A 25,855-nucleotide genomic window follows, 5' to 3' on the forward strand; every position below is an offset into this window, starting at 1 on the left:
GGGAGATTCATGGTTAAGTTTATACTGCTTTAAATAGTAACTTTTAGATATGCTTTAAATACTAAACTTTGACTCAGTAAAAGCTTAAAAGTTACAAGAAACCACAACTTTCAATCTTTCATGAACATGTAGTCAAGTTTTAAACTAATAGGGATAATGGGGAAGATGTGATAATAAAACTTTTAAGTAAGATGATTTTTCTTAGCCTCCATAGTTGAACAGCATAGTTTAACAGTAACAACAGCTGGCTGCTTTTGTTTCTTGCATGCCCACCTTATTTAGGACCCAGACTTGTTAATATATTTTAATCCTATTGAGGAGTCAAGCTGTTTTTGGTAATAAGACAATATGTGAATTGACTATATTAAATATTTTCAAATTTAAAGGCTGTGCAAAGAAGATTGAAATTATGACATAAGTACCAAGAAGATTAATTATGTGATGATAATGATCAATTTCTCCTCCTTTCTGTAATTTTGTACCCATTTGTCCCACTTGTTTTGCATTAAGTCTTTGAATTTTAACAAATTGTAACATTTATTAGAACCATTTGTTTAAAAAGTTGAGTCGTTCATCTTTTTCCTTGTGCTCTTCCCGTCTTCCACATTTTTTTGTTGCTTTTAAAATGGGGGTTTGCTAAGAAGTAGAGGTAAGGAAGTGGCTTATTTTAGGGGAAACTCTTAAAACACATCCAGTAATGAATCACTTGCTTGAATTTCAACTAACAACTCATTTTACAGTATCCCTATGTTTTTTTAAACAAATTTACTGAATTAGAATTTAAAACTTTCTTGTTCAGTATTTTTAATTTCTGGCTGTACAGTATTTGGGGATTTTAAGAGATAGTAGATACTTACTACCTTCTTACCATAAAAGTTTGTCTAGAACTGACTTAGAACAAGCAATTAAAAAAATAAGTATAAGTGACTATTACAGTGGGAAAATTCTCTTAACTTTTCATAGTATTAGCTTGAAGCTTGTATGTTTGATGATGGAATTCTGGATCAAACCATCATCTCTTCAGTATGTTTGCAGTAATCCACAAATTATTGAAAAGATATGGAGTAGTAGGGCTTTGATACTAAACCCTATTCAGTTTTCTGTACTGATCTTATTTTAATGCAACATTAGCATTGTGTTAGTTACTCAGTCATGTTGGACTCTTTGTGATCCCATGGACTGTAGCCCACCAGGCTCCTCTGTCCGTGAAATTCTCCAAGCAAGAATACCTGAGTGGGTTGCCATTTCCTTCTCCAAATGTGACATTAAATTCTCTTTAAAGCAGAAATTGTTTTTGTCTTTTAAATAGTTGACCCCAGGACCCTATAGATTTTTCAGAGATACCATGACGATTGGAATATAAATTGTTTAATTCATTAAGGTTAGTCTGTAGGTCCTCAGGTACTTTGGTTACTCTGGTATATTGGAGTAATAACTAATATTTATTGAGGTCGTTCTATATGCCAGGTAATGTAAAAGCTATAAATGTTAATCTTCACCACTACTGCTCCATAAGGTAGGTACTACTGTTACTTCTGTTTTACAGATGAAGAACTGGATTTAGTTACCAATGAAATTTCCAGGCTCAACTCATGCATACCTTTTCACTTTTTTAACTTCGGTTATTTGCAAATTTAATTTTTGCAAGAAACTGAAATTCCATGAAATTAAATGGCTCATTCTGAAATCCTTTACTTTTCTTTTAAGTGCTTTGAATGTTTGACTTAGCTCTTTTGCTTATTAACAGAATGCTTACTTTTTGGGTTTTGATTGGCTTCATAGGAATGCAGATTGATCATGGCTTTTCTAGTACCAATCTTTTTCTTCATCCCACTCACCTCCCCCCCCTTTTTTACCATCTTAAATATGATGACAGTATATATGATAGCACAACCAATATGCTGGTATATTTTAATCTCTATTTTTGTCACACAAGATGATGTATTCTGTTAATTTTGATACGATTTTAATATCATTTGGCTTCCTTGTGAATCTTTAAAAATATGGTTTTAATTTTTTAAAATAAGGCTTTAATATTTTACATAGTGTCAAGAATGGATTTTGCCTCTTGCTTTGTGGCAGGAGAGTATGAAGCACTGAGTTTATCACTTAGTGTACTAGATTGAATAAATTGCACCTATTGCTATTGTAATGACTGTAACTTGATATCAGTGCATTAATGTCATTGTTCATCATAATAGTATTTACATTCCAAACATCATTTAGAGCTTGATCCTTCATTGTAACAGAGTTTGAGAAATTGGTTTATAATTAACTAATCAAGAGGAATGAAGGTTTTTATCTTTTTACTTTAATATAGAGATATATGTCCCTTAATTTTAAGGAATGAACAATTCAAGTGGAAGCTATTTTACTGATCTGGGAAATGAGTTATTTTTAGTTCTTTTAGGCTGGAGAGATACGGGCAAAAACGTTAGGGAGAAATATCTTTTGTTTGATGTTATTGATGTTGTGACACTCATTTTCAGTATCTGTTTAATGAGTGGTGATATCTCGGTTAATCGTGATTTATTCAGTAGATTTTTGTACTGTATATAGTAGACAACAGCAACAATGAATCCTTATAGTTTTGGAATGAATGTATTAATGAGCAAAAAATGCCCTTGTATTTAATAACTTCCAAGTCAGTCATCCAGACTTTATTGGTATAAATTAAGTTTGAGAGCTGTAAAATTTATAGAGAAGATCAGAGTTAAAGCTTATTTTTCTAATTATGTTTGATCATGATGAATCAGGGCCATTTATTTAATGGTAAAATCTCCTGACTTCCCTTAATTCCTTTAGCTCAAATTATTTAAGCAATTTTTTTTTAAATGAGGAATATTTGATGTTTTTGAAATGAGAATTTTACTTGTATTGAATTTGAAATCTGATACATCAAATAAGACAGGCAGACACTCTGCATTTTGATCATTTTGTTTCCTAGTGGCTATATGTTTCCTGCATTCTCATGTATGTAGCTCAAGATTATCCGTATCCATTTGTGTTACCTATGCAAAATTAAGATCTGTTGCACCAGAGAACTGCTATGATCCACTGCTTTGGTCTTTTTTTAAAAAAAAATTCTTTAAGATTCTTTTCCATATTTAGTTTTATTTGAAGAAGCTTGGAAAGTTTTCTGCATTGAGATTTAGAATCCATAGTGTTTGCTGTACTTTAGCTTTCCAGAATTGTTGGATTTGACTTTTTGTTTCCATTTCTCATGTAGATAGTATAACAACATTTAACTATTAAAAATGTGACTCTTACTGCCACATTTTTATGGTTACTCTGTATCTGTGACAGGACAAGAATTTTGTTACTGGTGTGCTGTTTGTGCCATGCTTCTCTCAATGAGAAGTTGTCTGTGCAGCACATGCAACTTAATATAATACAGTTTTAGAGTTTAAAGTTGTTACAAAATTATTAAAGCATTATGTATGGTAAGCTTATCTTCAAGGTGGGTAGATGTTGTCTGTTTGAAGGAATATGATTGTTGATATTCCAACAGCATTTTTTTTTTCTTTTAATGTTTTCATCAAGCACCCAGTCAGCTTGAAGAGTCTCAAATGGACCCTACCACTGAGAAATCAAGATGGCAGTCCACTATGGGGAATTGAGAAAAATGGATTAATACAAGAGTGCTGTGATAATATACAACCAAGACAGGGTTCTTTTAACATGGATTTCATGAAATGAATGAAGATATAGGTTTCTTAACAGCACAAATGGACAGTAAATTTGACTTTCTAGAGACTTTTTGTATCATTAGAATATTTTTGACATTTGGAGAAAAAGATGGCACATTAACAGATGATAGTTTGTATGCCTGGAATTTTTTCAGTTTGATTTGTATGAGTATGACCTTGTGGAATGTTAACTTTAATAAAATTTCTAACACTTTAAAATTTCTCAGTTTGGGTTTTTTTTTTTTTTTTTTAAAAGCTCATGTTTCATTAAATATTCAGTGTCGCCTTAAATCACACTTTGACCTTTACAGTTGCCCAGCAGTCAAGTGTACTGAATAAAGCTGGTAAAATGGAAATGGTGTGCTGGAAAATATTTTACTTGGTTGATTAACATTTGTCTTTTTACAAAGTTGTGGAAATTTATTTGTGCCTTAAAAAATGATTGTTCAGGTAAAATACTATTGTATACTTTCTTAAAGCATCTTGCTTAACCAGTGGGTCAAGGATATTTGATTTGCTGTGAGACTTTAATGAACTTAAAAAAAAAAAGGCCTTTTGCTTCAAAATTCAGCATGAATGATAGTATTTTTCTGAATTAGTATGTTTTGATGGAAATGGTCCCTTTCATCTATGCTTATTAAATATTATAAATAAAACATCTTGTAGAATATCTAAATTAAACTGAATCCTCCTTTTGGCTTAATGGTTAATATTAGGTGAAGAGGTGTTGGATTTATAGGAAGGTCCTTAGGGTATTCTCAGAAGAACTTAACATTTTGGTGTCAATAATGTCTACAATAGATTTTATAAGATAAGATTGCTTATTGTATTTTTCTGATTCTGTACATTTAGAAGGTTAAGTGAACCACACTATGTCATTGATAACTTTTGTTTGAATTCTGGGTGAATGCTGCAGTTTCGTTCATTGATAATCAGTTAAAATTATTTTCAGTTACTATTATGGGGTGTGGCAGACTTTGATAAATCAATTGTTGATTATATTTTCCCATTATATAGAGAACAAATGATAGTTCAGCTTTTGTTTTTTGTTTTGGTGAGAAAATGTTAATCACACCATGTTTGTAATTAATGTCAAATACCAGGATACACAAGTCAGTGATCAATAGAGATGTTGTATTCATTCTCATTGGCTGATTTGAGTTGGTTTATATAGATCAAAAGTGGAATTTTGGATTTTGATTTTTGGTACAAAATTATCTTTTGTAGAAAGTATGGAATTGAGACTGGGTTTTGTTTATGGATTTTACATTTACCTGGGTGCAAATTATTGCTTTTGTTGAGTATAAATCTAAAGTTGGCTTCTCAGTGAGGGAAGGGTGGTGGTCTGGCAGATAACGTTGAGTAAGGAAAGTTGATTGTTTTTGGATGTGTGAATGTTTTCTTGGGGTGCTTGTTGAGAAAGATGAATAATTTGGTTTTGGCATTAGTGATTTTGTTTACGTAGATGTCATGGTTTTGATATGTAGGAGATACGTGACATTACTTTGGTAACTTTTCCATCAGATATGACAGATTGTTACTAGTTTACCATTGTTGAAATGGGTGTATACTTAGAATTTGATTTGGAGTACAAGGGGATGGTTGAAATACATGTGTTGGTTTTGGAGGTGGAGTTTCTTGGGTCTGTTTTTTCATTGGTAGTTCCATGCTCTTGAATTTAATAACATTGTTCTGCCTGAATCAGTATGGTATGAGAATTTGGGGGGTATGGTTTTGGCAAGGTTGTATAATGGGTTAAAGAATCTTGTGAAAATACAAAGAAAAGTTGAGATTTTTGAATAAAAACTAGTTGCATTAATTTTTGCCCTAATGCAACTGAACACTAGGGAGGCGCTCTTGTGCCCCTTCCTTTCAGTTGGGATGGAAAATTCCCCCTTAAACTTAATCCTTAGATAATTTTTAGGCTTTATAAGGAAGGCAAACCTTGAATTTTAATTTATGAAACTGAGGTTTTGCTTTTATTTAGAAACCATTTTACCATGGTGGGGGTAGTTTTTAAAAAGATTAGTACTTAAGCTGAGCTTTATATTCTCCTAAGAATTATCCCTTTTTCAAAATGGCTTGATAAAACACCACTTCCTGTCCAGAGAGGAAGTTATTTTAGCTCAAGGACTGAAATATTTAGCAGATCTTTAGACAAAAGGAACAAATTACATTTCTCTCTGGCTTAAAAAGGGTGTTTGAGCCAGAGGGGGTTAAGAAACCCTCCCCCCTCCGCCTGATGGGGTGGTCTGGAGGGGCAGGGAGGGGTGGGGGTAGGGGTCCTTAGGCTCCCTGGGATGGAGGATCTTTTTTTTTTTTTTTGGTGGAGATGAAGGGGTGGGTCTATGGTACATCACCTGAGTTGTGGGGTAAATGTAGAGAGTGTCAATCAAAGGCAGAGCTCAGAGCTGGGAAGGAGGCTCTAGATGGCGGCTGTGCCTTAGAGAGAGCGCGCTCAGCTCCCTGCCTTCGCCTCACTTTACGCAACTTTCCCTAACTTTCGGGCAGCCTCAGGGGGCCCCCGCAGCCCCCTGCCTCTCCTAGTGACTTACTGGGGTCGATTCGAACCTTTTTTAGGGAGAAAAGCAGCTTTTGGGAGCTTTCTTTTCGTGCCTTGTTGGAAAGAAGCAGCCGTACTGAGAGCCCAGGTCGTTGTTTTTTCCAGCTTAGAAGCCATGGCGCACCTCCATTTTTGTGCGCTCTCCTAATGAGGTTTTTTTTCTTCCGGACCCGTTTCAGGATTAATTGTTGCTTTATTTTTTTGAACAGTTAACATATTTGAGGATTATATTATTTATTTTTTGCTTTTTAGCGGAGAATTTTGTTTTTATTTTTAATTATTTGGGATCTGATATTTTTCTACTACTAGATAGGACTCTTGCTTTGGACCTACTACATGGATCAGGTAAGTTCACGATCATTAGTGGTAATTTAAAAGATTTACATGTTTAAGTTTGCTCTATTTTCTGTAAATATGTGAAATTCCTGGATGACGCAATAAGATACAGAGATTGTTATTTGTATCCAGTGTGTTACTTTGAGAAACTTTCCTTATTGATAGTGATGATTCCCTCTGTTCGGTTTATCATGTTTTTTTTTTTTTTAAAGGAAAAAATAGAAATATTTTGTTTTTTGGTACTTACCGCCGTTGTGTTATAACAATATCGTTACATAGTCAGGACTTTGTTCCTGATAATAAAAGCCATCGATAGAAGCTGGGACCTTACCTTTCTTTCAACTTTTGACAGTAAATACCTGGGCACAGGACTTCAAAGCAAACACAGATTCCCCCTCCCCCTTAATATTTAAGACTTAAAAGATGATGAGAAATAAGGACAAAAGCCAAGAGGAGGACAGTTCGCTACACAGCAATGCATCGAGGTATGAGCTATCAACTTTCTTCCTTTTTTCTTTTTTTCGGGGAAACCTCAGCTTACATTGTTTACCTTGACAGACAAGGATAGCTGTCTGTTTTATTTTAAGTATTTTACTAATTTGAGTTCGTTTTTTAAAGCGTGACCTTGAGATTGCTAATATGCCACACCCTAATTTTTTGGTAGCAATTTATGAAAGTTAAGTTGTGACTTAAGGCCTCTTACAGCAGTCAAAAGGTAAGGTACCTTTATTCAAGGGGGCCTTTCCTGCAAACCACAGGTTTTTTGACAGTAAATTTCAGTTTTTAGGTTTTCGTGCTGTGGGAAAATGACCTTGTCGGTTTAGCCATTGCTGCATTGCACCATTTTACATACAAGGCAAATTTTTTCTTTGAAGAATCTAGGATACCCAAACTAGTAACTGAAGGCCATAGAAGAGCCTTGTGGTAGTAAATTATAGTAAATAGACATTTGAGAAAGTTATATGAATGAAAAAATGTACATTTTAAAATGAAATTGCAAAAAGGACCTTTTGACTGATGCCTCTCAGTTTATATTTTTATTTGACTCTATGTTTCTTTTGATACTGTTGACATTTTAGGAAATTTTGATAAGATTTAATCAAAACCTTTACTCTTGATGGTTACAGTTCCTGCATTTGTGAAATCAAACCTGTGATCACAGAAATCTTGGAATACGATTAATATGCTTCTGTTTTGTGTGTGTTACTGTGATTCTAATTGTTTATTTTATATTTAAAATACTTTAAGGTTTGCATTTGTATGCTTATATTTAGACAATTTTCTCTGGTTGGTAGATGTAGTATTTTATCCTCGCATTTTAGTTGTAGCTGCTTTAAATTTATTGATTTATTTCGACAGAGTCGTCTGGAATGCTTTATCTTCTGAAGCTTACAAATGTTACTGTTTGTTCAAATCATGATTTGTTTCACATTTGTTGGAGTTCACCATATTAGTGACTAAGTAATAAAGTCTCTAAGATATTTTGTTGTATGAAAATCCTCTAAGATGTTTTGTTGTATAATCTGTATATTAATTTTCTAAAGTATGTATGAATACATTTCTTGATGTGTATTCTATGAACTGTCACATTACAAATTTTAAATTAATGCATTTAACAAGAATTTGATTGGTTTATATGAATTTTTTCCCTCCCCAGTTTGCTTTTACTTTTACAATTTTTTATAAACAATATATATTACTAGGTTAGTGAATTGAAAGTTTTGAACATGGTTTATTTCTAATGTTGAATTCTTATTTGTGTTATAAGACTTAAAATATTTTCACCCTTGCTTTGAAAAATACCTTTCCAAATTCTTTTGCAAATTGAATTGTCACATAGTTTGGATTGCTGTCTTTGAAATTGAATTACCCGTGTAATTATCTAGGCAAGATTTAGGACAGAAAACTCTTGATTCTAAACTGATTTTTCTGAAAAGTGATGGTGACTTGAAGACATAGGAATCCCCAGAAATCTTTGACAAATTATTAAAGATTCAATACCTAAAATTGGTACTCCCTTGAGTGTATGATTTGCATATTTCACATGGGTTCTGGCTTTCTCATGCAAGGCTTGTGGTTAATGTCATTGATCAGACTCTGCTTTCTAATTTAAAAAAATTAAATGGTTTTGTTATTTTCATTAATTTACTCTGACCTGGAAAACGACATGCAAGTTGCCATGCATTTGTCTTCTGGTTATGGGGTTGCAGCTTAACTAGGAGCATGCACTGTACTTTTGAATGTTTTGTCAAGTATATTTTGATTCATACACCTGATGAGTGTCAAATATTTGAAACACCTTGAAAAGAAGATGGAGTTTTAAATTACTGTTCCCCCTAAATTGCATACTAATATATGTACATAATTATGACATCACTTCCTTTAAAAATTGTAAAGCTAAGAGAATGTTAGTGATGTTTTATTGTAGTAAATTGTTATTTTTAAATGAGCTAAAACTATGACTTACCACAGCTAGTACTTGGTTCCTTTATGCTTCAGAATTTCTCCATAAGGACCTAGTTTCAATGGCACAAAGTCTAGTGTTTGGAGAATATTAGAAAAATCACTTTTGCAGCCTGAGCCATCAGAGGAAGGGAGGAGTTTGCAGGTCAAGTAAACTTTGGTCTGTGAAATTACTTTAGGACCTGGGAGAATTGAATGTGATCTGTTATTTTCCTGTTTGGGGAAATAATGGCAATACTTAATAGTCGTCATGTAAGTTTGTTACTCTTTTGAAGTTAATGCTTAAGTATTATATGTTAACACTTTGTATGTTATGGTTTTTGAAGGTTAAAAGTTCTCTTTCAAAAATGTTTTGATTTGGTATCTAAGTTTTAAGTATTTGAAACAAAGTTTTAGGGATGGACAGAGAAATGAGGATCACACACTTACCTAAGACAATTCGCAGTGGGGGTGACTTCAGTAATAAAATAATGGGAAGGGAAGGGAAAGTGAGTGGAAGTGTGCACACAAAGAGCTCTGTGTTCTAGGACGCTGCGTTTTGATTTTATCATAGAAGTTTATTAAAATTTATCTCCAAACCCTCTGCCTTTGAACCAGATTTATTTTGATAAGCTGAGCTGCGGGCAAAATCTGCTTTTTAAAATCAGCCTTTTAGTTGTCGCTCTTAAAAGGCTGATGATGGTTAGAAATTGGCATAATGCAGTTGCTTGTGAACTGGAACAGGGACTTTTTTAAGTGGCAGCCATTTTATGATGCTGATAATTCTTATGAGTCGGGATTTTTTTTGAGAAGACTGAAAATAAAGCAAATTTAAACCTGAATTACCAAAACATCTGCCCCTCTCCCCCCTTTTCGTTCTTTGGTACTGAAATAAAGGGCAGCTTGGTAGTTAGCGCAGGCAGCAGCTCTGAGTCCCTGGCATCTTGGTGCAGGTCCAGCTCAGTCACAAAATGGCTGTTCCTTTGTGCCGCAGCGCTGACAGACATACTGCATTGCACTGTGTACTCGCCAAACAGCAGGAAGTTGCCGTGCGGAGTTCAAAGGCCGGCCGGCGCCGGCGCCGACTGCTGATTGGCTGTGCGCGCGCCTGGCAACAGCGGGTCAACAGCGGCGGCCTTCGGGCAGGCTCCGCCCCGTGACGTCAGGTCCCTCGCCACAGGGAGGAGTGTACGCAATGACGTTAGGTTGCGTGCGCAGCCTGGGTCGTTCTTTTTCGCGGAACCAGCCGCCAGCTGCGGGGCACGGGGGTTGGGGAGGGGCAGGGACGCTGGCTGGGACTTTCCGGTGGGCGGCCTTTCCTGGCGACGTCCTCCACCCTGTCCGTGGCTGTCTCCACCCTGCTGTGTGTGTTCTTTGCCCAACCCTAGGAATGGTTTTCCTGATTTAGAAGCGGCTTCAGCTTTTGGAGAAAGTGAAGGACCTGCGTGTTGTTTTTACAATTTTCGTTTTCCTTTCTCATATCCTAGAGGGTTTTTTTTTTTTTTTTTCTCTTTTTTATTTTGGTATGTGTGTTTCCTGTGAAGATTAGTGAGTTTGTAACCATTAACCAAAAGCGTTTCACTGTTAAGAGATATTTTTATTTTAATTGAAAGTTGTTAGTTAATGGTGTTACAGCTGTTGTTTTAACACATGGCTCATAAACAAAGGGAAGATTATTTGAACTTGTCCCCGTGCATTTTTACTTGGTACCAAACATTTTCTCAATTGACATTTGATGGAGAAAAACTCAGGTCAGTATGTGCAAAGTGATTTATTTTTAAGGGATAATTAGGTAGAAAATAGCAAGAGATTTTCACCTTCTTAGTAACTGTTAGTCTACTAATGATAGGTTAACAAACGAATACATCAATAGCTATTCATTACTATAAACAAATGTTAGGAGACAAGTCTTTTTAAGTGTTAGAGCACTTGCTAAAAAATAGTGACTCCCGAAGCATGTGCAATAGTGGAATTCCTTGGTAAAATCTTAGGAAACTTGACCCGTTGTGGAAATTTTAATTCAGTCCTGGTAAATTTGTTAAAATATTACAATGATGCTCATAGTCTGCCTTGTTAGCAACCCTTGCAAGGATTTCTGGTTAAAAAAATAATCAGAGCTTACCAACCATGACTTTATAATTTGGTCATAAGTAATGAATTTAAGCACAGAGGAAAAACAGTATTGGTCTGTAATCAATACTGTAATATACCCCGGTGAATAGTTTTTTTTCCAAGCTTTTGGGGGTATTTTAACAGTAAGTGGAATATCAGATTGTTGGCAATAGTTAAGATTTTTTTTCGTAGAGTAAAATATACTTCCAAAGAGATGTGGAACTCCTGAGTGCAGGTAGAAATGTTTATCTGGGCATATCGTGAATTTTTTCTGAATTAAGTTTGTAGAGTAAAATTCACTACATTATTAATTGGTTTTGTAGATTCGCATAGTCTTTGTTCTTTAGGAGGAATTGTTGAAACTTTTAGGTGAAATTGGGTTTTCCGTTTGTTTTATAAACTTGTTCATCAAGTATTCTGTAAATGATATTTCAGTTATATGCTCAAATATATTTGATGAAAATTTTAACAGCCTTAGGGACAAGTACTTAGAATTTGAAGATCATTAACATATTAGCAACTTAAGGTGAATATAAAGCAAGTAGAAAGGTTTGTTCTTCCTATATTTTGTGATTGAGTTCTGGTTACATTAAAATTTTATTTGCTAAATGCCCTAAATTAAAAGAGAAGTAACACTGCAGTTGTGTTCTAGAATGTAAACTGCTCTGTAGTAGATGTCATAGATATTACTGTGAATTAAAATGACTATTATGATACATCCTTAATCTCTGTGAACTATTTGCATGCTAATTGGAGCCAGTTAACTTATTGAAGCGGAGTATTAGGTCTCTTCATTGAGCTTTCTATGGATTTTCCTCCTGTGTGCAGAATGTCATGAAAGGGCAGGAAAAGTGCTGGTTAATCTTTTTTCTTTCTTTTAGATTCTTGACTTGAAAACCTGCAGTTTCCATTTGATATTTGGCTTTTTGGAGTGTAAGATCTTTAGTAAAGGTTGAGTAGTTGCAGGAAGGTGGGCAAACTATTTCATGAGGTACTTTAGTTATAAAAAATTTTAGCAAGTTATTTTTTGAGAGGTGAATCTGGAAGTTCGGTTGCATTTTACTCGCCAGTATGTGAAACTCACAGATTTTATAATTGGTTGGCTTACTTACCTCCTTCCATATGGAGTTAAACCCCTGACAATTGTGAGATCTACCTCCTAAAACCACTTATTTCTAGACTCCTGTCCTTTCACACATACAATGTAGCATAGCCAGCTTGTTCCTGACATAAATATTAAGTGACTGCTCTGTGTGACATCTGGTAATTTTATTCTGGATCAGAGCATCAATTTTTTAAGAGGTTTTTTTTCTTGTTTTCTTTTTGGGAAAGCCTTAAAACTTGGTTGGATTTCTTGAAGAGATATTTCCTTTAGGGAAGAAACAGTGTTTTGTGTTTAATCACTCGAGAGTAATCTTGTATACAATTAAAAACAACTGTGTTGCCTTACTTATGCTGCTGATTGTTACTATAGCTGACTACTTCCCTCCTGCATTTCAGCGTGACTGCACATTGAATTCGAATTCATACCTCACCAAAACTGCCTGTTACTACCTCTTTGGAACTTGAGTGTTATTAGTATAAAGCCGAAACAACAAAAGTTGACACAGTTCAGGAAATGCCAGTGAGTGTCATATGTTTGTTATCAGTGATTTAGCAGTGTTGGAGCACATATTTCATGTTTGTTTTATAAGTGGAGGTTTATACGTTTTAACTACCTTCATTTAACTCCCTGCCCCCTCAGACTCCTCACTCCCCTCCCCCTGAACCATTCCCAAGCCCTGCTTCTGGTTCTCAAATCTCATCTCTATTTCTATCATTTACTTTATTTTTGAAATATAATTGATATACAGCATTATGTTAAGATGCTTGGCTAATGTCACCTTTTTTGTTATTTTAGTGATAACTTTGGAGAGACCTCACAGTTTGGGGGGGTCCTCCTCTTCATGAGGAGAATGTTGCAGAAGAGTGATGGGGCATCACTGTGATGATAGTTCTGATTTTATACCCAGGTCAGTTCTGACGGGTCCTTTTGTGATTTGTGGCGTCTTGAGCAGTTCCTTCTCCACCTGCCCTGGCGAGAGCTGGGTGCAGTGATGAGCACTAGTGCAGCATCAGGCTTCCCTGGTGGCTCCATGGTAAAGAGCCCGCCTGCCATGCAGGAGACACACAGACGCAGGTTCCATCCCTGGGTGGGGAGGATCCCCTGGAGGAGGGAATGACAACCTGCTTCAGTATTCTTGCCTGGAGAATCCCCTGGATGGAGGAGCCTGCTAGGCTAGAGTCCACGGGGTCACAAAGAGTCAGACACGACAGAGCACACAGGCACGGTGCAGCCTTTACTTTAGTACAGACGACTTCTCTGTTTAGGCCAGTGAAGTACATTGCTGGAATTTTCTGATTTTTGAAGTGTGGATATGGGACCTCCCTGGCGGTCCAGTGGTTAAGACTCAATTCCGCTGCTGGGGATGTGAGTTCAGTTTCTGGTCAGGGAACTAAGATCCCCCATGCCTTGCAGTGCAGCCAAAAAAAAAAAAAAAAAGTGTGGATAATATCAGTCTTCATTGGGTTACAGAGATTAAATTATGTAATGCTGATAAAGTGCTTAGCAGAGACACTGTTAGGTTGAAAGTACTCAATAACTGCAAGCCACTAGTAACACTTTATTCCTCATGTTTCATCTTTCTTTTTCAATACTTTCTAAGTTCCTCTTTAAGAGCCAGGTTGCCCCTGAGGCTGGTGGCCAGGCCTCCCACAGGAGTCAGTTTAGGCCAGTTAGGTTAAGATGAATTTAGAAGGCAAGATCTCTTTTAGTTCGTTGAAACCTTGGGTGTATTTTGTAGTTAATCCTAGGATTTTTTGCTTGCTTTTTCCTGAGAACCCCAGCCTTCTCCAGGGAGCGTGTGAGTCTCTGGGCTAGACCAGCTTGTGTTGAGTCATGGTCCGCTCGCAGTCGCCGAGTAGAGGCCTTGTCTCCTCTTCCCTGAGCTGGTGCTCACTGCCCCGGCCTGCCCCCTGCCTCGCCTCCATCTCAGGCTGTGCCAGAGGGGGTGATTCATACCAAGGTGCGGTGCTGTTTGGACATAAATGTAACTGCTGTAGTATTTCAACAGATGTTGAATTGGCTGTAGGTTGCTTTTACTAGTCAGTCTTCCCCGTAGTGGCACTTAATTTCATTTAATGTAACGTGCAGTGTCCAATTTATTCTATTAGACCTGTAGTCTCATGATTTGTTTCCCTTTCCTTTCCCTTGCTTTCCTTCACCTTTGGTTTATGAGTTCCTTGAGTTCTGTCTTTTTTTTGTTTGTTTGTTTCTACATCAGACCTTGGAGAGCTTCTAATAATACCAGTGTCCAGCCCAGCCCTTGTGATTCAGTTTTAAAAGCTCTCCACGTGTTTCAGATTTGCCTGTGTTTCCATACATTGACGTGATTCCCCATGTGTTTCAAATCTTCCCATGGCGCACTTGTTACATTCTTTTCTAACCCTTCCTCCATTACCTGTCCTGGTTTCTCAGTTCCCTTTTTAGGGCAACTGGCAGTTGGTCTGGAAGCAGTGGGGGATGGGGTGCTAGTAAGGAGGTGGTGTAGGGAAAGAGGGAAAGTTTCCATTTGAACGGCGTGCCAGATCCTGCTGTAGCATACCTTTAAACTGTTCATAGTGTTGGGTTTTTTTTTTTTTTTCCTTGCCCCCAATTGCTTTAAACTCTAGCTCTGTCTCTTCCTTACTGTGATTGTCTTCTTAAACCCTCTTGTTCAGTTGCTCATTCATGTCCTATTCCTTGCGACCCCGTGGACTGCAGCACACTAGGCTTCCCGGAGCTTGCCATCCAGCCATCTCATCCTCTGTCGTCCCCTTCTCCTGCTGTCAGTCTTCCTCAGCATCAGGGTCTTTTCCAATGAGTTGGCTCTTTGTATCAGGTGGCCAAAGTGTTGGAGCTTCAGCATCAGTCCTTCCAATGAATATTCAGGGTTGATTTCCTTTAGGATTGACTAGTTAGATCTCTTTGCAATCCTAGGGACTCTCGAGACTCTTTTAGAGACCTCTGAAAGTTTGGATTGCATAATTGACTTTGAATGCAGTTACATTCCCTTCAGAATTCCTTCCCTCCCCCAGCTGAGGAAAGGTAGCTCAGGGCTGGAGCAGTTGCCCTGGGTTGTCCTGTGAAGCAGTGATTTACGGTCATATTTGTCACCCATTGGTGGGTTGTGAATTGTAACCAGCATTAAAAACGGAATAAGAAAGTAGGATATAAAAATAAACCTCAAGGTATTGCATATATATGAGTGATTTCTCAGTCCAGCAATGGCTGGTAATCTTTCATTTTGGATTTTTATCTTGAAGGAAAATAACATGTGGTGAACATTTTATAAGAAAATACCTGAGTCGATTTACATTTTGTGGAGCGCTCACTGTGTCAGGCACTGTTTTAAGGAGTTTCGAATGTAGATTTTGTTTAGCTCGAAGGTTACTGTAGCAGGATTGCTAGTGACCTCCTTCCGCTAGCTTTCCCAGGCCTACCGTCCCCAGAGCTTGCCTTTGAACTTCTGTGGGTGGTCCTGCATCCTGCTGAGCTTTTTTATACTAAACATGTCATCCCAATCCTTCAGTTGGGTTGTATACCTAGCTAGAGGGTTTGTAGTTACTTCTCAGATTCGTTTTTGCTGGCTCTGCTTACAGTGTTACACTTAGGTTAAATATCAAATCAATAGCTCTGATTGTTGAGAGATGTTTCACTGGAACCTGTGTTGATTTATTCTGGAGAGGTTCAGTAATTGCCAACGGAAGTGGCTGCTGTGAGCCTGCCGCTTGCTCTGAGTCCTGGGTATGTGTTCCCTGAGCCGTCCATCCTCACGCTGTGTCTGTGAGGCAGGTACGATCGTTACTCCTGTTGTAGATGAGAAAACTGAGGCACAAGGGCAAGCAAAGGGTAGCCTTGGCTTCAGGCACTGGCAGTTTGGCCCCAGGATGAATTATTATAGATGGGAAAGCGGAAAGTACATAGGTGATTGAAAACATAGAATAATTCTGTGTTCTGTTTACCTTAAACTTACTAAGAAACCAAAAGATGAAAATCACCTTCTGATGACTGATGGTGTGACTGATGAAGAGACACATTGCTTTTCAAAAGGCCATAAGGCCATACTTTTACGTGAAACGATTCAAGTTAAATTGTTCCGGGAAGTGATTGCCCTGGGGGTAGCGGTGGGTGGAGGGAGGGAGCCGTGCTCTGGAACCTTGCCCTTGCCTGGTTTGACCTTCTCCAGTCACGCGTGCTGCAGCCCATGGGGTCGCAGAGTTGGACACGGCTGAGCGACTTGAGTTTCATGCATTGGCGAAGGAAATGGCAACCCACTCCAGTATCCTTGCCTGGAGAATCTCAGGGACAGAGGAGCCTGGTGGGCTGCCATCTATGGGGTCGCACAGAGTCGGACACGACTGAAGCGACTTAGCAGCAGCAGCAGCCGCACGTGCACTTTGAATCTGGCCAGTTTGTAGACGTTGAGCTTCTCATTTTTGTCTTTTGCTGTTGGTAAGCTTAATTTCCCACTGTAGGCTTTGCATCAGAATCACTTGTGAATTCAAAACACCAAGGCCCATACCTGATTGGATTTTGGGAGGGGAGGGAGGGAAAAGGAGAGAGGGGAGGGGAGGGCAGGGCGGGGAGGGGAGGAGAGGGATGGAAGGGAGGGGGCAGATAATCAGAATTATGCTCCAGGTGTGGCCTTGTAAAAGCCAGGGCTGGAACAGCTATTCTATGCATGCACTAGAGAAGTAGTTCCTGATGGTGGGGGTCAAAAGTCCACTCCAGTTATTTGACCTTCCCATGGAGGTCGCATATGGCTGGTAAGTTATCCTTTAGAGGGAAGTGGGTGATGGGTCAAATTCTTGTAGTGCTCCTTTTACTCTTGCCTGATTAAAAGGTCTGTTCCTTCTGAATTTAGCTTTATATAGGCATTTAAGTCCTCAAATCTACTTGCTAAGAATCACCTGAGTTGCTTGTTAAACATTCCCAGGCTTGCCTGGAAGTTGTAACTCAGTCGTTGAGGGATGTATGTGTGTTCAGTCACTTCAGTCTCGTCTGACTCTTTGTGACGCTATGGACTTGCCTGCCAGGCTCCTCTGTCCATAGGATTCTCCAGGCAAGAATACTGGAGTGGGTTGCCATGCCTTCCTCCAGGGGATCTTCCCAACGCAGAGATCGAATCCGTGTCTCTCTTGTGTTCTGCATTGGCAGGCGGGTTCTTTACCACTGGCACCATCTGGGATGGTGCCCAGGAATCTGTGTTGACAACAGGCTCCCTTGATTTCTGCACTCAGGCAGGTTTGGGAAATAGGGGCTAATGGGACAGGATTTGGGGTCTGTTTTGTTTCTTTTTAGCTATTGAATTGCAGACAGGATGCTCTGAGCTTGTTTCTTTGATAGAAGTTAGAATTAAATAATGCTTTAAAAAAATAATGCTTTAATAAACTAGTTTTGAAATTAAGGATACCACCTCCCCGCACCCCTGCAAAACTCTTGCAGCGTCTGGAGGTGTTTTTGGTTGGGGTTGGACTGCAGTTGGCATGTGGTAGATAGCAGCCAGGGACTCGGCTAAACATCCTACCATACAGGAGCTTGTCTTTCTGCTCCACCCTCTCCCCAACAGGGTTGTCTGGCCCAGAGCAGTGATGGCGAGTGTGAGAAATTGGTCTAAAACAGTAAAGTTTTTGCCTTGAAAACTGTTGGCTGTTCTTAAGAAAGTTGGGAGCCCTCACCTTTTCTGTGGACTAGTTCAGGGGCCTCACTTCCTGTGACAATGTGGGCATAAGTTCCACATTTACTACTGAGGTTAGCAGCCAGGACGTTTAAATCTCCTTTGAACTCTGGAGTTACTGTCTTATAAAAGTCTAGGACACAATTGCCTGAAAGTTATTAATAAGGAAAGAAAAGACTCAAAGGGCTGAAAGGAACTGGTCAAACAAGTTCGTACAGCCCCAGGGTTTAAATAGAGGTAAATACATCAGTTGATACGGTGGATTATGCCTTTGTTGTTCAGTCACTTAAGTCATGTCTGACTCTGCGACACCATGGACTATATAGCCCGCCAGGCTCCTCTGTCCATGGCATTTCCCAGGCAAGAATGCTGGAGTGGGTTGCCATTTCCTTCTCCCAGGGATCTTGCTGACCCAGGGAATGAACCCTTGTCTCCGGAGTTGGCAGGCGGGTTCTTTCACTGAGCCACCAGAGAAACCCATGGTGGTTTATAGGGCTAGTTTTACTTGTAACTGCCTTTCATTGCATGAAGGGTTGGTTTTACATGTTACCCGGGTAGAAAGCTTGCCTTTTGTGTAGTCCTTAGGGCATTATCAGATCCGGACTGGGATAGGTGTTTGTGAAATGGGTATTTAATTTGTGCCTTACCCAGGCTTCTTGTTGTAACCCACTTTTTTCCCCTAGTGATTTGTTTGCCCGGATTCCGTTTGTTTTACGCTTTTTAAACCATTGAGGGCCACTCCCGTGTTTCCTGGTCATCGGGCAGCAGAAGCAGCATGATAGAGATGCAGGCGCCCTCTGCCTGACCCCAGCTGAGGATTCCAGAAGCAAGGCTAAAAGAAGACAGATCCCTCCCCTGCCCCCGCCCCCGCCCCGGGCCACTTCTTGGGAGCAAGAGGTGGTTACTGATAGGACTTAACCTTTTATCTTCTGAAACTGTACACGGCATTTTGGTGTGCATTTTGTCTCATATGGGTTATTGGGTTGGCTGAAAAATTCATTCGGCTTTTCCCAAACCTGAATATACTTTTCAGCCAACCCAATACCTTTTTCTGAAAAGAGAATCCTTCGTGTTCCCAGTGTTAAATTCCCAAAGTATTGCTGAATCTGAGGATGATCTGCATCAGAATACTGATTAGTTTTGCTGTGTTAGAAACACAGCTCTTTTTTTGAAAAGTTAAGTTCAGAAAAGTTCAAAGAGTGAAATTAAAGTTTTAAACAAGATAAGTACAGTTAAAATCCTATTTACCCTTTCCCCTTGTCACTCTCGTGAATTTTGCATATGAAAAACTTGGCATTTTAAAAATTATGATTCATGCAATATATTTTGTGTTAAAAAATATAGCTTTGAAATTGTCATATTTTTATGGATGACACATCCCTAGTCTTAACTGCTGTAGTTAATTGCATAGTATGATTGAGTGACTGAACGGATGGATGACTTTCATATTTTATCTTTGCATTTTCATATATGAACATGTAAGTTAATTCCTTTTTTAAAATCTTGTGAGCAGATCTCTGAATATTTTTATACTTTTCCACCTCTTGCACACATTTGATGATTTGTTTAGGTTATATACCCACTGATCAAATCACATGACTCATACGCATATTTTTTAGCTCAACTGGATAACGCAAAATAGGTTTCCAAAGCTTCTGCTGATTACCTCCAGTAATCATATATGAGTACTATTTTCCCTACTTTCTCATCATCCTTTAATGTTACCAGACTTTTTAATTTCTGCAGAGCAGATGACTGTAAATTTAATGTGTTGTAATTACACTTCCCAAGTTACTAGTGAGGCCTAATTAACTTTTTTTTTTTTAATGTTTATTGGCTTCTGCTGTTTGGTTTTTTGTAATTGCACGTTCATTTCCTTTGCCCAGTTTTTTACTGGAATTTTCTTTGCTACGTAATTCTTCCTATGTTGTATGTGTAAATGCTTTGTTGTGGGTACATTGAAATTTCTCAGTCTCTTGTCTTTGAACCTGATTTAAAATGTTGCTTATTCTTCAGAATCATGGGACTTGAACCAGAGGTGGAGGAGGTCTTAAAGATAGGATTCAACTTGTTAGAGGAACTATATCTAGTGTTTTTTATTACGAATAAGAAACTTGTGACTTAATGATCCCTGCCTTTCTATCCTCTTATGACACAAAGGAGTGATTGAGAAGGACTTGTCCTGCACCGCCCTTGAAATGGTTCTGGCCTTGATCTCTTGCTGGGTGGTTTAATAATCTCTTTAACTGATTATGACAGGGACAGAAATACCACTTAGAGGTTAATACTGTGGATTTCATAATTCAGACTGGGGATGGGGTTGACATAGACACATTCTTGGGCGGGAACTCTTCTGTAAAATGAGGGTACGGATTGGAGGAGAATGTTAACATGTGATGCAGAAGTGCTCCGTAAATGCTAGTTATTTTATTATTGATAGTACATAGTCTGGAAGTAAGCTTCATGGAATTCCAGTGTAGATTGCTTTGTGTTTTTATTAGATTTTCCTTTCACCACCACCAACCAGAAAAACAAGCTCTGCCAAGCAACCCGGCCATTTTGTAAGTTTAGGAAAATAAACAACCCAGCAAGTGCTGAAATGGCAGTTCTTGGGCGGAGACGCGCAGGCTTGCTCTTCAGTCAAGTGTTGCTGTGCTGCCCTCTTGTGGTCATTGCTAAAGTGGTGATTAAAACGGGAGCAGCTTGCTTTCACAGTCGAGTTGTAAAGACACTTAATCTCTGTGTTTTTGCCAGCTTGAAAGGGATTTTCAAGAGTTATCAAATCTTTTTTAGCAGTGAATGACAGGAAGTGTTAAGCTTTTTTAAATAAGTATTTTTCTATTGGAGTCCAACAATTCCCAGTTTTGACTTCAGTTCCCTGTATTTATTTATGCATTGTGTTTCCATTGTTGTGATTGTTCAATCAAAAATTACAAAACTTGTTTGCAACTTAGGTTTTGTGTAATTTTTAGGTAAACTTATTTTTCATGAGAATTCTGTATGTATGGTGGATAATCATTCTCAAATTCCATTTTTCATTGCCTTATAGCTAGCTATTAATGCCATTGGAAATCAGGTAATTTTATTACTTTAATTTAGGTGAAAGCTTAGTTAAAAGACTACTTACCCTCTAACTTGATTTGTCCTTTTTTCTAGTCTCGTGGACTTTACATATCTCCTATTCTAAGCATCTCAGGCTACAGTTTAATATTGATAGTATTTTGTATTATCATTAGACATTAATAGTGAATCTTCATAATATTTCAGGAAATTTCATGTCCTTTGAATTAATAATTAGGTCATCAGTATCTTAAATGTGGAAATATTTATAGTTTCTCCTAAATATTCTTTTTCTAATTTTATATTTAGGAACTTGTCCTCCTAGAAGTAGTATGCAAATTAATTGAGTTATATCTTTATTAAGGCTTATTTTAAAAAACTCCCCCCCCCAAATATTATTTTAGGTCGCTTAAATCTGACTTGTTTCAGAAATGATTAAAAAAAAAAAAACCCTTGGTCTTACTCTCATTCATATCTTTAGTTCTTTTTGTGTAGGATTGGGGATTCTTACACCCCTTGCCTTGAATTTGACTCTCGGTTGAATTTATTATGAACAATTTGAAAGACTAAAAAGATTGATACATAGCAAACAGCTATGAACTCAACCACTCAGCCTCAGTCCTAAAACCTGTCCATATCATTTTCTGATTACATCTGCCTCCCTTTACCCCCAGAAGTAAATACAGTTGAAAATTCATGTTTTGTCTTGGGTTTGACTTTCAGAGTTAACTGTTTTTGAGGGCTTCCTGTGTAGCTCAACTGGTAAGGAATCTGCCTGCAATGCAGGAGACCCCGGTTTGATTCCTGGGTCAGGAGGTTCCCCTGGAGAAGGCATAGGCTACCGACTCCAGTATTCTTGGGTGTCCCTGGTGGCTCAGCTGGTAAAGAATCCGCCTGCAATTCGGGAGACCTGGTTTCAATCCCTGGGTTGGGAAGAACCCCTGGAGGAGGGCATGGCAACTCCTGGAGAATACATCTGCCTCCCTTAACCCCCACAATTAAATACGGTTGTAAATTTGATGTTTTCTCTTGGATTTGACTTTTAGAGTTACTATTTTTATTTTTAAATTGCACAAGTAAGTAATTCATGAAATCCACAAGGTACTTCAAATAACCCACCCCATAGAGTAAACCAGTGTTAGCAGTTTGGTGATTAAAATGATTTTATGCACGTAGCTATGTTTTACCTGAAAGGTGTTGTATGCCTGCTCACATTTCCAGAGGTCACTTTCCTACACAAACACAAATATAGAGCTGCACATGAGGCATATATACAAAAACATAGTTTTGTTATAGTGAACAATTTTAAAATCTAAATATTTTGCTCAGGAATACAGAGATATGGAAGTATGTCAATGATATTTGTAGCTTATTCGTTAAGAGAAACAGTTTAAAAATAATGTAAATGTCCCTTTAATAAGGGAGCAGTTTAAATATGTATTCATCGTATGAGGCCATTCAAAGAGAAGGAGGTATTCATGGACACAGGTGTACCCTGATGTGGGAACTGGTATCAAATTGTCTCCATCACGTTGGCAGTGACTGATGGCATGGGTTGCGAGAGGGCGCAGGCCTGAGATGATCTAGGGTGGAGACCCACGCCAGGAGGGCCAGAGCCTGCACTTTCTAACTGGTCACTTCCTCGTGTTTCTTCTCGCTTGCTGAGCACCTTCTGAGTGGTCACAGGTGGAGAGGAAGTGAGTTGAGATGTGTTAGTCACCTGGACTAGTTAACTTGACTGTGCCAAGGACCCAGGAGTCAGTAAGTACAGTGGGGCCTTGAAGATGCTGAGTCACCGTTACAGGGTTCAGGTTGATCGGCTGAGTCTCTAGGACTTTGAACTCTTGTGGTGAAATAAAACGTGAGCTTTTTAGAGCCACACTTAAGGTGGAATTTCTGCCTCACTCCCGCCCAGCACTCTCAACCTCCACACGAGGGTGGTAATGCCTAATAGTGTTGTGCTGGTGGATATATAAGTCAAATAGACATGTAAGGTGCTCAGCATCTATTACATGATCAGACAAATGATAAGTTGCTTTCCCCTTCTGCTCCCTTTCCCAAGGTAGACACTCACCCACTCCCTGTGTTCTCATTGCTTCCTTGTGTCAACTGAAGTCCATCTGACTGTATTTTGCTTGCTGTGGGTCACACAGGATATTTGGGTCAATGCCCCTTCCTTGTGTACTGTCCTGTTCATTCTCTGGACACATCTGTCAAATGGTAGCACCTCATTTCTGGTTTGGAAGAGAGTGGTGGTAGATAAAAAGCCTCGCTCTTTTTAAAACATCCTTTCTGGTTTTCCTGCCATGTGTCTTTTGTCTTCTGGTTGCTACACCTGAGGTCCTTTGTGTTGGCACTACTTTAGGTTCTGGGTTGCTGCTTGCTTCCTCCTCTGCTCTGCCTCTCCTAAATGAATAGATGGTTTCTAAGCAGAAGAGCTGGGGGAGCTCTCCACCTTTTTTTTTTTTCCTGTAGACTCCATCAGATTTAGGTCTCTTCTCTATAGTGTCCTCATTCCTGCCACCATGCCCCTGGCTCTCTTTTTAACATTGAAGAACGTGCCTTCTGTTTTATTTTTTGGTGTGACTTCTGTCGTTTACCTGTTGCGCTTTCCTGATGGGGGCTTGGAATGAGGAAGTTGGGGTTGTGTGGGAGTCCAGTGGCAGTCTTTATTGGACTAGACTCTTTGTTTATCTTTTTCTTTTAAGTCTACCAGGTCTGGGACTCACCTGCAGGAAATTTCAGGGCAGGAGTTCTGGTTTGGGGTTACTGTGTATATGTTTTTAATTTGCACCTGTTTTTGAGAGCCATTGATTGGATAGTTGCAACGATTGCATTTTTACTGTTTGAGTGACTCTGCCTTGGTTTTGTTTTGTTCTGTGTTGTTTGCTGTTTTGTTTGTTCCTTTTGATTTTGTCTTTGTCTTAAGGAGGGAGGGGCTGAATGATGAACAAATAAGACTTAGTGGGTTCAGACAGATGTTCCTGGTTTCAAACACTACCTGTGTCATCTTCAAGAATTATTCAACTACTTTTATTTTATCTTAAGGCCATGCAACAATATCTTTTATTATGTATGGGTTTTTAAGATTATTTTTGCAATATCTCCATACACGGGCCAAAAAAAAAATTGTTTAGCATATTGGAACTTGCAAACCTGATCACTGCATAGAGAAGGCAAAGTTACCCTATAGCATACATAACCAGGATTCCTGTTCATCTGCCGACCTCCAAGAGCATGGGGAAGAACGTGATAGACAGACTGGCACCCACCTGAACCTTCATTCACCACCGTTCGATAGCCCTTTTTCAGGCCCAGATGAGCAGCACATTTCTTGCCAACAATCATCAGATGTCCAAGAAGACTTTCATCATCTGCTGCTGCAGAAATCTGGGATATATGTTTCTTGGGTATCACCAGAAAATGTGTTGGTGCTTGAGGGGAAATGTCATGGAAAGCAAGACACTGGTCATCCTCATAAATAATTTTGGCTGGGATTTCCTTGCGAATGATCTTCTTGAAGATGGTGTCGCCGCCAGGCTGGGTGACCTGAGCCTTGGCGATCTCATCTGCCATCTCTGCCTCCCTCCCTTGCGGCCGGCCGGGGAGAAGGTTAGGAGGAGGGAGGTTAACTACTTTTAAGCTTCAGTTTTTCTTCATCTGAGTGAAGGACAAAATAATATCCCCCGTTTTATTTTTTATTTTTTCAAAGAGCTAATCTATATAATTATATGGCATATGGCATCATATAAGTAAATCAGGAAATGGTAGCTGTCAGGTGTCAGGGATGTTGAGAATGGCACTAGTGACATTATTTGCAAATAATATAAAAGTATATTTGAAAATTTTGATCTTGTATTACCAAATTACTATCTGCTGTCATATTAATGCTAGGATTTTTCTTTTAAAACCGATTTATGTGGCAGTTCTTAAATTTTTTTTTTAAATCTTTTTTTTTTTTTTTTTTTTAATTAAGTCATTCAGCATCTGAAGAAGCTTCGGGTTCAGACTCAGGCAGCCAGTCGGAGAGTGAGCAGGGCAGCGATCCAGGAAGTGGCCATGGCAGTGAGTCAAATAGTAGTTCTGAATCTTCGGAGAGTCAGTCGGAATCTGAGAGTGAATCGGCAGGTTCCAAGTCCCAGCCAGTTCTTCCAGAAGCCAAAGAGAAACCAGCCTCTAAGAAGGAACGGATAGCTGATGTGAAGAAGGTATCGGCCTTGCTGACAGTACAAGTGTGCCGCGAGCCTGGGCCAGAGCGCAGGCCTCTGCGTTCCTGTGGGAAGCTCCTTAGTGTGTCTAGATAATGAAAATTCATCTGCAGCTGCCTTTCCTAATAATACACTGTCTCTGGATCTAAATGGGGACTGCTATCTGCTCTACTAGTTAAGACACAGGGCTATGAGGAGAATATTAATAATTACATGAACCATCATATAGGACAGAGAGACATTTTGTTGTTTTGATTTTTAGCATTTAAAAAAGATTGTTATATATATAAATATATTTTTTTTTAGCACAATAGTAATACAAGAGAAAATCATTGACAGATGACTGTGAAATGCAGTAGTTTGATGGATGATTCCAGTCCAAGAATAAGGGATGTTTTATTTTATTAAGGAATAGAAGGAGAAGTACTCCTCACAGAAAAGAAATTATCTTTACCTAGGCAATGTAGATATTCTTCGCCTAACAGAAGAATTTTCGAGCAGAGAATGCAAAAAGGTGAAAATTGAGTTGCATAGAAATTTCTCACTGATGTCCAAACTTTGGGATGCATTCCTTTTGGGGAAAAATAATGACTTGGTCTAGGTAATCATGAGATGCAGCTGATCTTTTGAAATTCTCATTTGAGAGAATTAAGTTTAGAATCACTAGAAATATTTAAAAATTGCTTT

The 25,855-nt window shown here is 38.5% G+C and overlaps 2 protein-coding genes across 7 annotated transcripts in view; one reads left to right on the forward strand and one right to left on the reverse strand.

The window, feature by feature from the left end:
* Window positions 1-6,000: 6,000 nt before the first annotated feature.
* CHD2 (chromodomain helicase DNA binding protein 2) overlaps window positions 6,001-25,855 on the forward strand; it is a 111,117-nt gene continuing 91,262 nt past the window's right edge. For 2 of the 6 annotated variants that reach the window (XM_006078753.4, XM_006078756.4), the window contains exons 1-2: window positions 10,322-10,781; window positions 24,937-25,168. In XM_006078753.4, coding sequence (XP_006078815.1) covers window positions 10,681-10,781; window positions 24,937-25,168 — 333 coding nt within the window. In that variant the 5' untranslated portion in view covers window positions 10,322-10,680. Of the gene's footprint in view, window positions 6,598-6,939; window positions 7,074-10,317; window positions 10,782-16,873; window positions 16,990-24,936; window positions 25,169-25,855 lie in introns of those variants that run through there. The other 4 variants (XM_006078755.4, XR_003105200.3, XM_025271306.3 and 1 more) reach the window with 4 other exon arrangements.
* Window positions 22,673-24,536, reverse strand: LOC102391652 (histidine triad nucleotide-binding protein 1). The gene is made up of 2 exons (XM_045163840.1): window positions 24,164-24,536; window positions 22,673-22,803 (listed from the first exon to the last, which is right to left on the reverse strand). The coding sequence occupies exons 1-2, from the start codon at window positions 24,534-24,536 to the stop codon at window positions 22,673-22,675; spliced, it is 504 nt and encodes a 167-aa protein (XP_045019775.1).

The sequence above is a fragment of the Bubalus bubalis genome, chromosome 20 (genome assembly GCF_019923935.1).
Source record: "Bubalus bubalis isolate 160015118507 breed Murrah chromosome 20, NDDB_SH_1, whole genome shotgun sequence".
Taxonomy (NCBI): Eukaryota; Metazoa; Chordata; class Mammalia; order Artiodactyla; family Bovidae; genus Bubalus; species Bubalus bubalis.

What these genes read in the sequence shown, in the direction of transcription:
- LOC102391652 (XM_045163840.1), bottom strand. Translation starts at nt 24,536, where the DNA reads ATGGCAGATGAGATCGCCAAGGCTCAGGTCACCCAGCCTGGCGGCGAC. An exon ending in GCAGATGAACAGGAATCCTG is followed by an intron (nt 22,804 to 24,163) that starts GTTATGTATGCT and finishes TTTCACCACAAG; the next exon opens with AGTTCAAAGTCCTAGAGACT.